Source organism: Trichogramma pretiosum, unplaced genomic scaffold (genome assembly GCF_000599845.2).
Source record: "Trichogramma pretiosum strain Unisexual culture from Peru unplaced genomic scaffold, Tpre_2.0 scaffold4, whole genome shotgun sequence".
NCBI lineage: Eukaryota > Metazoa > Arthropoda > Insecta > Hymenoptera > Trichogrammatidae > Trichogramma > Trichogramma pretiosum.
Window position 1 is genome coordinate 2843759 of NW_019641688.1, and position 10861 is coordinate 2854619.

The window sequence follows — 10861 nt, forward strand, 5'->3', positions numbered from 1 at the left end:
TTAATACTGACTATTATTATCGAATGTACTTGAGACAAATAACATGTATACACGCGATAACGATTAATCCGACGTTGGCCGGGTCGGGCAAATCTCAATCGAATGATCCGAAAATATTTGGCCACACGTGAAGTGGCGGCGACAGCGACAGCGGCAACGGCGCGACACACGCAAGCATACATATGCGCATACAGAGACGGTGTACGATGCCGCGACGACGTCTCGCGGCGCGCAGACTTGCAATGCACGGCAATTTATCAGATTCGCAAGCTCGAAACTGAATAAGAGACGCGCGGCATTTATTTTCCAAGTGAATATAAAAAAAAATGTATACGAGACTGCCAACGCGTCTATTTCACTTATTTTTCTCGGCGCACATTATATGTACTCGTTTGTACGTGTGAGTATGGGTGTGTATGTAGCTTTATCGAGTCGCGCGATTAGCTTAGGCTATTATATATACAGCAAAAACATAATATACGCGCTTGAGATGCGATTTCGTGATAATGAGCCGCGATCGTTGCGAGTCTCCGTCTCTCTCTCTCTCTCTCTACCGAGCGCGGAAGTTTTTTTATCTCGTCCAGACACGCATTATGTATATGTATAGCCACATATACTCGAGAGGATGGTGCGATCGTCGTGTCTGGCCATCACCCCTTGCTGCCGTGTGCCACCTCTTTTGCCGGTCGCCGCTGCCGCCGCCGTCTTAACTTATCGTTATTGCTCTCCGCGAGAGTTACGCGCGCGCGTGAATACTCATTTAAAAGTTTGCGCTTTTTTCTCTCTCTCACATTTGTTTTTTACCGTTTATTAAAAGTCGAGCTCGTAACGTTACTCTCACGACTATGCGGAGGCAGTAAACTTAATTATATGCGCATGCATACTCTATTAGATTCTTAGATCGAGCTTTTTTTGTATAGTAATCCTACATGAGCTACCGTATTATACGCGGACCCATTCATACGTTGATAGTAAAAAATTTGAGCATTTTATAAAGCTTGTCATCGAGTTTTAAAAAATCGATATATTTTCAAAATCATTTATCGTACACATATATTATATGGGTATTGAAGCCGGCTGAAAAAGGTTTGAGAAAAAAGGGGAAAAGCTTGTTAGATCCTGCTGGTAAACGAGATAGAGATAAAGGGAAACATGCGTAATGACTATAGAGGTGTGCGAGCATTTCTCGATTTTTACTCGCCTCGAACGCCATAAGTCGGGTTAATTCGGATATTCAAATGTTTTGAGTACTTGTACGCTTTTTTCGAATACTCGTGCTTATTTCGAATATTTGAACTGTCTTAATTGCGATTTACTATACTTTTTTTAATTTATTTAAATGATATGGAAATTTTATAAATTTAATAATAATCAAAAAAAACGGGCAAAATATGCTTATCGTTTTCACGAACTTTGTCTGGTGCTACCAAGCAAATACAATATAAATCTTTGTTCTTCAGCAACTAGCTAAGGATTTTTTTCACAGCAGAGAATCTGCAGTTAATAGCGCTCGAAGAAAGAATCCAATGACCAGCTCCGAGAAAATCTTCTCGAACTCCCACACACGACATGCAATCGCCTATGATATAAATATTTGTTACATTTAATCAATTGCTGCAGCCGATGTGATTTATCTACCAGTTCACGCTACAGCGCGGTAACGCGTATTGACTATTCATGTGCACTGCGATCTATACAGTAAGTGAACATGTAGACGCAGCTTCAAGAGATACAATTAGTAGCTCGGGCTAAGCAGTATAGTGTAAATCGTAAATCCAACGTGACAGGGACCACCTGATGTACACACACATATGCAATAGTAATAACAATAGCACACATACAGACATTGGTCTCGTCCTTACTTCGCTGAAATTACACTTTCTTATCGTTTTCGAATTAAACGACTCCGAATTTATATTTACGTGACGTTACTCGTTGACGACAAGCAACCTGCGCGTGAGAAAGAAAGAGAATGACAGAGATGTACGCGATGAGCATATTAACGTCCACGGATCCACCACCTCACTTTCAATTGGCCCGCTAATTATGAGTATCGAGGGTGGAAATCCATCCGAGCCTCGGTTAGTTGGGTTATTAAAAAAATAATTTTGTAAGAAATAAAAAATATTTTTCGATAATTTTTTGAACAGCTCACAACAAAAATGAACTCTTGTCATGTTTTCCTCCTATGCAAATTTAACGAATTAACCCATTAACGCGCAAAAGTGCAATTTTGTGCATGAATTTTCCGTTGTAAAAAAATTATAGATAAAGTTAAAGTATTTTCTTGAAAATCTATACCCAGGGGTTTTTGAGTATGCTCTTTCAGTATCCGGTGTTATTTTTGCGATAAAAAAACACTATCATCGTTTATTTTGCCATTAAAAACAAAAAACGTGATTTTTTGACTCAAAATTTTTTTTCAAAGTCGATTTTCTACCTTGCCTTGCCTTCCGAGGGTCCCCATAACACCAGAAATCGTGCACTTTTTCTCTGAACCTTCGAAAAATGAGCTGCCGTGATTTTTATCTTGCCCCTATATTTCTAAAATGGCGAATTTATACCGAGCAGCGATATGAAAATTGCCTTATTTTTTATTTTTAAATTATTGACTTTATAAAAGAAAGTCATACAATGAAAAGTGTTCAAATTTGTTCAAAGAATACATGTGAATTTTTTTTAGAATTTTTTAATAATTTTTTTAGAATTTTTCAGATTTTTTTTGGAACATTTTGGATTTTTTCGACAGGCCGGGAAATGGTCGTATTTTGCAAAATTTTCAAAGTGGTCCGAAATATTCTGAAAAAATTCACGCTTATTCTCTAAATGATTTCAAATAAGTTTTTACACTCCAAATTGTACTTTGGAGTTCATATTTAGCGCATGTAAAATAGGTTCTGAGTAAAAAATGAGTGAATTTTTTATCCCGTTGCTTGGTATAAATTCGCCATTTTAGAAATATACGGGCAAGATAAAAATCGCGGCAGCGCATTTTTTGAAGGTTCAGAGAAAAAGTGCACGATTTCTGGTGTTATGGGAACCCTCCGAAGGCAAGGCAAGGTAGAAAATCGACTTTGAAAAAAAATTTTGAGTCAAAAAATCACGTTTTTTGTTTTTAATGGCAAAATAAACGATGATAGTGTTTATTTATCGCAAAAATAACACCGGATACTGAAAGAGCCTACCCAAAAACCCCTGGGTATGGATTTTCAAGAAAATATTTTAGTTTTATTTATAATTTTTTTACAACGGAAAATTCATGCACAAAATTGCACTTTTGCGCGTTAATGGGTTAAAACTAACTTTTTATGTAATAAATATTTTTTAATTGCCAACTCAGAAATCAAAAGAGCAAGTTATAATTTTCAAGATCACGCGATACAATTTTAAAAATTATAATTATTTTTTTCTACGATAACCACTTCCGGACGAATTCCTGAATAGCCCAGACCCAGTTTGAATGCATTGAAACAATTTTTCTTAAAAAACATTTTTTTTACCTATTCTTATATTTTGCTGCAAGAGCATTGGTAAACTCACGGCACGCAAAAAGTTCAGCAATCTCTGCACTAGCTCGTTTGTACGGGCTCACTCCTATACTGATGAGGTTTTACTAACAAAAATGGGTATTTCAAAAAATAGCAATGTCAACTGTACTTAAGAAATCGAAGAAAAATTCGTCGAGACATGACATATGGACCTATCGAATTTTCTGCACACACTAGTATAATGGAGGGCGCTAGCAGTAGGCAAATCTTTTTACTACAAGGACTGATTTTCTTATGTGACCGACATTTTGTAAAAACATCAAAAAATCGAAATGAATCAATCGTCATTAAGTTTATGACTCACGAAGGTAATAAGAGGTTTATGATTCAGTTCTTTTCTTAAAAAAAATCAGCTTCTTTGTATTTTTTTGTAAAGGATCAATAAAGGGTTATTGATGCTTCACTTACTTTTTGAATTTTGCAATATGATGATCAATGAAACATTGAACATTTTCATCTAGTAAACTCACAAACGTTAAACCTTACATAAATGTCATAGGCATTCAATAGTAACTAAAATGAATTTAATGTCAACAATCATCAACTTAGACACTTTAAAGTTTAAACTATCATCTAATAATTTTCTAATTTACAAAGAAACTTAAAATTTAACTTTGTTTTGATTTTAATATTTTTTCTTTAAAGCGTTGTATGAGAAGTTCTACAATTTTCTAATAAACTTATGTTCCCAAGATATTTCATGCATTAAGTTCATGAATGCACACATGAACTCTAAAAATCAAAGTCACTGTTTTTAAAATCAAATCTTCAACACTTTTACGACACTGTTTTTTGAATAATTTTACATTTGTTTTCTTTGATGAAATTATTTTATAATCAAAACATCAAATGCATTTAATGAAAGGATATTTTGTGCTTGAAACTTTGATATTGATAACAATTTGAAACTATAGCAGCAGAAAAAAATAGCACACCTGTGAAATGAAAATTAAGTTTGACAAGAACTCATTAAAAGAGACATGAATATAAAAATGTATAGAAAAAGGTATAAGTTAAATGAGTACTCCAGTTTTTGTGTTCAATAAAAATAATTTATGTATTAAATTAATCTTGAGTAGCATCAACATTTTCAGTTTGCAATCCTTTGAAGTTTGCAACTGGGATGTACGAGACGAGGGTGTAGAGCTTGTTTTGTGCTTCCTCATCGTCATTGCGCCTTCTGCTCAAACGTACTCTGATGCGGAAAGGTACATTTCTGAAAGATTAACATTTATAAATTAACAATATGGAAATGAACTTAGCATAAATAAACTCAATTAATGTAGTATTTGGTTGAATTGACTAAACAAAATGTTCACAAAAGGAGACTGGTCTAAATATCAGTTGCAATAGGACTCACTCGCCTCATTACTCTGGCTTTCAAGTTGTTCTCTACGATTAGAAATAAAGATCTTACCTGATGCCTTTGCTCCAGAGGGCTTTGTTGAGCCTGGTGTCAATTCTGACATCATCTGTTCCCATTTGCTTTTTGGCGAACAGGCGCAATTCTTTGATAGCACGTGGGGCACGTTTCTTGAACCCGACACCGTGCAACCTTTTGTGGAGATTGACGGTGTATTCCCTCGTTACCACATCATCGATGCGGGGTCCTTTCTTCTCACCGGACTTAGTGCGGGCCATTTTTACCGCTGAAATTAAAATTATAATAAATCAATTAATAATTACGTTCAAAGTTTAATTATTATCTGGTTAACCTAACAAAAGAGAACTGAACACTTTGAATACTTAATTAACAGAGAGTCTGACAGTATTTTAATAAAAGTGTCAACTAAGTAGTAAATATTATGATGTGAACACTTTTTACCATGAAATTAATAACAATAACAGTACTGTATGTAAAAAACAATTGAAAAATTACGCTACCTATTTGAACACCTCGAGATACTAAAAAGAGTGAAGCGGGGTTAAGGTCGTTTACATAGAGCCACGATGATGGCGGCGCGCGCAACTAATATCGACACAGTCGAGAAATGGCGCTGAAGTTAAAAAATTTGAAAAAAAAAAAAAATATTATAAGTACTTACCTTTAATTGATTAATTTTTTCCCCTCAAAATTATTACTGAAATATGCACAAAATTTACAGTAACTCGTAATAAACAGCAAAGTAAACATAACAGTAAAGTATGGTTAATTGTTGCCACTAATAAAATTAAATAATTATCATCTATTATTTCTATAAAAAAGTCTCATTAATGTATGCATAAAAACATTATAATTCTATATAAGATAAATAATATTTCTTAATATTTTCTGTATAATCTATTAAAAACTATTAATTTTTATGAACGCAGCTGTATACTTTTTATATTTTCCTTTCGTTACATATCTAAATGCACGAATATAAGTAAAAAATATATGATATATCTTTCGAAAAAATAAATATTCAACGTAAAAGTTGACTTGTTATTTTTTATTAAATTTATAGCCTGATATAGTGTCATCGGAATATAAATGCATTGTCATTTTAAGCGCATTGAAGTGTGATTACATTATAAATTCATTTCATTAGTAAATTTTTTATGATTTTTGGAATTATGAGAAATAAAAGTAATAGTCGCGCGTTGGATGTAGCTCGCATAAGAATTGATGAAGTGCGGCACTTCCCCGGACTGCTCACACGCGCATTGACATTCATGAATATAGATTTGATACGTCTTGCGGAGCTTTGTCGATGAGAGTCGAACAATAATTGAAAAATAATTTTTTTCTATTATTAAATACATGGTATACCTTGCATCGGGTCAGCTGAATTGTCATTACTTTCAACGATTTTTTCTATTGACGATTGCAGTTGTTTTTAACTTTACATGCGTCCAGACTCCAGAGATTACTCATGAAATTATTGTCTCTAGGCCAGGATAATCTACTCGCATATAAAAAGGGAGTAGGTAGTAGGTACTGGCTGTACCGTACTGGGGAAAAAGTTCGATTAACAATTGGAATGTTAAAACATCAGTACAATAACAATACTTTGAAGAACGAATTGAAGATTTTTCAAAAAATGTGTGAGTGCATAAATCTAAACTGAGTTTAAATGTTTCCAGAAAAATCGTACGCTCTTGCTTTGCTTCGATCACGTACTGCCTCTGATTATGTACCATCATTATGTGAGATTTAAGGTAAACTTTTAATCCAAGCGACTTGTGACAAATATCGCATGGGAAATATTCAATCCGATCATGTACTGTATTTATGTGTCTTTTGAGTTTGTTCTGATATCCGAATTTTTAATGGAAACTTTCACATTGACATGGTCCAATGCTCTTGTGCATGGCATGTGTATTTATACTGCTGAATTAACATCTCTCAAAAAGTATTTTGACTCGTCAAAGATCCCGGTAGTTTTAAAGAGATCGAAGACTACTCGTAAAGGCGCAAGTCGTAGTAGCGGCTTCGTACGCGGGGCATCGTCATCGGAGCAGCAACGCGTACGACGGTACGTAATGTGGCGCATACATATAAGATATTACACACCGTAGGCTAGTGGCTGCTGCTCGTGCACGTGCGCAGGTACCTTATATATTGCACAATGCGAGCCGCTTAAAGGTCTGTAGCTGAGGTATATATAGGGTGGAGCAGCCGCAGCAGCTTTTGCACGTATACAACACACAGTGAGACCGAGAGAGAGAAGGTAGCTACGTAGGACGGCAACTACGCTACATAAGCTCCGCGCGGCGATGCTGCGTTCGATAAGGTGCAGGTACCCTACGCACACGTTTTGTGCCTCGTGGTGCAGCAGTCGCGCGCCACAGAGAGTAGTTCTGGCCCTCCGGCCCTCTTCCGTTCCTGCACATACACGCGCACATACACTCACGGCGCAATGTATATAATCTGCCGCTACTGCAGTGTCGCCGATGCCGCGCTCTCTTACATGTATGCATTATGGATGCTATAGACGTGCATACACAACATAGAGAAAAAGGGAGAGAGAGAGAGAGAGAGAGTACCGTAGACAACGACGAGCCAAGCTATCCTTTCTCGGAGCTACTATATATCTATATGTAACGACGTTGTGGTCGTCATCGTCGTCGTCGTCGTCGTCGTCGTAGCCGTCATAAAGTGCATATAATATAAACTCGTGCACACGCCTCGTGCTATATAATCGACGTTATATGCGCGGGATTTAACGCTGCAGATACGCGTGTAAGTCAAGGCTTTATAGTGTGTATACGCTGTACATGTATTTATATACCGGGCCAAGAGCAGAGTATATACGTTGCATCGTCAAAGATGACCGATAGCGCGCAAGGGGCGGATGAATTTGCTGCTGCTGCTGCTTTTTCCCCCAGTCTTGGATATGGGACCGATTTTTCAGACAAGCGCGCGCAGTTTTTGATTGCATATTTTTCTCTATTTTATATTTATATTTTATTTGTTATTTATTAACTTATAAGCCGCTGAAAACGGCTTTTGTGTCGCTCCGAAATGAAATAACGAATTTTCATCAACTTATAGGATATGATGTTTTAATAACGTGACAATTAATAATGTGCTTTGTTTTCCTAAAAAAATTTATTACTTTCTTTTACAGCTTAAACATTGTTTTTACATAATGAGATGAAATTGGAGGGAATCATCATGTAAATTGTTAAGTTAATCTCGTATGTACACTAGTTTTCTAGTACATTTTGTTAATTTGTGATACGTAAGTGATGTATCTTATTGATGCGGGTTTTTACATAATCCTTTCGCATAAATGTTTTTCCACATATAAGTAATTCCTCCTTACTTTTAAAATCGGACCAACTCGCGTATAACTCAGATTATTTATGTCAAACACCCTTGAAAATTTATTCAAGTCTTTATTGGACATTTTTAGGCATATAACTATTTTATAAAAATATTCTATAAAAGTCTTCCGAGTCTGGTGCAGTTGGAAATATATTTTACTCTTATGACCAAAATTGTACTTTTAACAAAAAAAAATTTGTTATTAGCTGTACAAAAGAAAACGATCATTGTATTGACTTGAAATTTTCAAAAGTTCTTCATTTTTTAATTTACTTTCGAAAAATTTATTTTAGAAAAAGGTATAGTTATTTTTTGAAACCTTTTTAAGACGTTTTCTGAACGAAGTAAATGTTTTCAAAAAAGAGTTTCTCGCATATTTTACGTATATCTTGTAAAAGACGATTCATTTTTTGTACGTAGTTGTCTAGGTAATATTTTTTTATACGCGAACCAGTATGTGTCTTTGAAATTGACTACCCTGTACGTGATTTAAAATTTGTAAGCGGTGCGGTAAATCACTAAGCAAATTCTAATAAAAAATGTATTTTTTTTTACACGTTAAAAATTTTAAAAATGGCAATTTTAAAAAAAGGAGTAACGGCCTTTTTTCAGTTAAAATATTTTCCTAAACAACAAGAAAAATCCATACTTAGCAGGAAATGCCTACATTTTTGTGTTAATTTTTTTAGAATACTTATTTTAAATGTATAGAGGAATTACTCATATGCCACGAATACGTTAGGCATCGCATTGATTTGATTTTTGAGATATTTCTCGTGTGTAAATGACTTTCTACATACATCATATGTACCTATGATACCATTGTGCACCCTACTAAGGTGCCTCTGAAGACTAGATTTGCGAGTGTATTTATTACCGCAAATATCACATTTTTGTGTAACGCCACTATGCTTCGCAACAATGTGAACTTTGAGACTACTTTTCTCTGTAAATTTTTTTCCGCAAGTATCACATGAATGTTTACTATTATGCACCCAATCGATGTGTGCTTTCAGATTACTCTTTCGTGGAAATACCTTTGCGCAAATACCACATGTATATTTGATATCATTATGAATCGCATCTATGTGGGTCTTGAAACTGCTCTTATGTTTGAATGTCTTTCCACAAATATCACATACATGAGTGATACTATAGTGCGACGTATCGATGTGGACTTTGAGATGACCTTTTTGTGTAAATGTCTTGCCACATATATCACACGTATGGGTAATATTATCGTGCATCGAATCGATGTGTCTTTTGAGATTTTCTTTTAGTGAAAATGTCTTGCCACATACATCACATGAGTGGGTAATACGAAGATGCGATGATTCTACATGCTTTTTCAGATTACCCTTACTTGAAAATTTCTTTCCGCAAACTTCACATGCGTAGGTTGTATCGCTATGCCCTGCAACAATGTGTGATTTGGGTCTATATTCGTTTTTAAACTTTTTTGCGATTCTTCTTTTTTTATTTTGTTTGATAGAATCATAGTCGAGATTCAAATTCAATTTATCAGCATCGTCATTAAAATATTCCTGTTTAACTTCATCTATGGGTTCTATATTAATTATGTTTTCAGTTTTACAATCATCGCTCCATCGTAAATTTTGCAAGTGATTTTGAAAATCATTATTAATTTTTTGAACTTTTAATGAACTAATGTTGGGCTTGACGTCTTCACATTCAGCAACGATTTCCACGTTCTCATCAAATTCACTTTTATGATTCAAGTCACATTTTCGAAGGGTATCGAACTGTCGAAAAATCAAAACTATGTTAGAATTATCATAAAAAATTACTAAAATGCGAGTTAAGTATACTAACATTTACTGAATTTTCTCGCAGATACGGTAAGGGTTGGAAGGTTTCAAGATTGGGTTTTTCGTCTATCATTCCATAATTATTTTCGATCAGCGATACATCAAAAGGTTCTTCTTTCACTCTGAAATAACCTCAATAAGATCAAGTTTTTCGTAATAATATCTTTACAATTTCATTCTCAAAAACTTTACCGAAATTCTCAATTTAATTAAATTCTCAAAAAATTACCTGAAAGCACAATTGAGAAAGTCACTGGATTCCATAATTTTGGCATGGAATTGTGTTAAAAATTAATCTTTCTGTAATGATCCAACTAACTTTACGGTAAAACTGATGAAGAACATAGAACTGAGCTCGTTCTAATGTTTACGTCGTGTGTGGCAGGAATGACCTGTCCGTGTGTTGATTGGCACGCGGTATTTTGTCGCGTTTGCAGTAAGCGCTACGTTGAGAACGAGTAGAATTGAAAATAAGTCTTTATAATTATACGATTGAAGAAATGACGTAATATATATCACATCTAATGAATAGTAAAGATTTTTCTATCAAATATATATCATAACGGAAAAAATAAGAAATTAAAAAGTCTGCGGCACCCCCAGAAAAAGCTATTATTATTATTATTATTATTATTATTATTATTATTATTATGATTATTATTTCATACTTACGGTAGCGAGTAAAAGGATCGACCAAGCGATCGCAAGCCTCTCCGAGAGCTGATTATATT

At 34.7% G+C, this 10861-nt stretch overlaps 2 protein-coding genes across 4 annotated transcripts; both read right to left on the minus strand.

The window, feature by feature from the left end:
• Window positions 1–4578: 4578 nt before the first annotated feature.
• On the minus strand, window positions 4579–5501 carry LOC106656111 (60S ribosomal protein L31-like). 2 transcript variants are annotated; one of them, XM_023461705.1, is made up of 3 exons: window positions 5433–5501; window positions 4966–5197; window positions 4579–4764 (listed from the first exon to the last, which is right to left on the minus strand). In XM_023461705.1, the coding sequence occupies exons 2-3, from the start codon at window positions 5187–5189 to the stop codon at window positions 4614–4616; spliced, it is 375 nt and encodes a 124-aa protein (XP_023317473.1). In that variant the 5' UTR covers window positions 5190–5197; window positions 5433–5501; the 3' UTR covers window positions 4579–4613. The 2 variants fall into 2 exon arrangements, with proteins under 2 accessions (XP_023317473.1, XP_023317474.1); XM_023461706.1 differs by lacking the exon at window positions 5433–5501 and adding an exon at window positions 5374–5422.
• A 2579-nt stretch (window positions 5502–8080) lies between these two features.
• On the minus strand, window positions 8081–10861 carry LOC106656145 (zinc finger protein 836-like). Of its 2 annotated transcripts, XM_023461703.1 has the most exons (4): window positions 10803–10861; window positions 10360–10573; window positions 10135–10252; window positions 8081–10064 (listed from the first exon to the last, which is right to left on the minus strand). In XM_023461703.1, exons 2-4 carry the CDS (start codon window positions 10392–10394, stop codon window positions 9018–9020), a joined length of 1200 nt encoding a protein of 399 aa, XP_023317471.1. In that variant the 5' UTR covers window positions 10395–10573; window positions 10803–10861; the 3' UTR covers window positions 8081–9017. The 2 variants fall into 2 exon arrangements, with proteins under 2 accessions (XP_023317471.1, XP_014232322.1); XM_014376836.2 differs by lacking the exon at window positions 10803–10861 and having other exon boundaries at window positions 10360–10601.

What these genes read in the sequence shown, in the direction of transcription:
- LOC106656111 (XM_023461705.1), bottom strand. Translation starts at nt 5,189, where the DNA reads ATGGCCCGCACTAAGTCCGGTGAGAAGAAAGGACCCCGCATCGATGAT. An exon ending in CTCTGGAGCAAAGGCATCAG is followed by an intron (nt 4,765 to 4,965) that starts GTAAGATCTTTA and finishes TTAATCTTTCAG; the next exon opens with AAATGTACCTTTCCGCATCA.
- LOC106656145 (XM_023461703.1), bottom strand. Translation starts at nt 10,394, where the DNA reads ATGGAATCCAGTGACTTTCTCAATTGTGCTTTCAG. An exon ending in TTTCTCAATTGTGCTTTCAG is followed by an intron (nt 10,253 to 10,359) that starts GTAATTTTTTGA and finishes AGGTTATTTCAG; the next exon opens with AGTGAAAGAAGAACCTTTTG. An exon ending in TGCGAGAAAATTCAGTAAAT is followed by an intron (nt 10,065 to 10,134) that starts GTTAGTATACTT and finishes ATTTTTCGACAG; the next exon opens with TTCGATACCCTTCGAAAATG.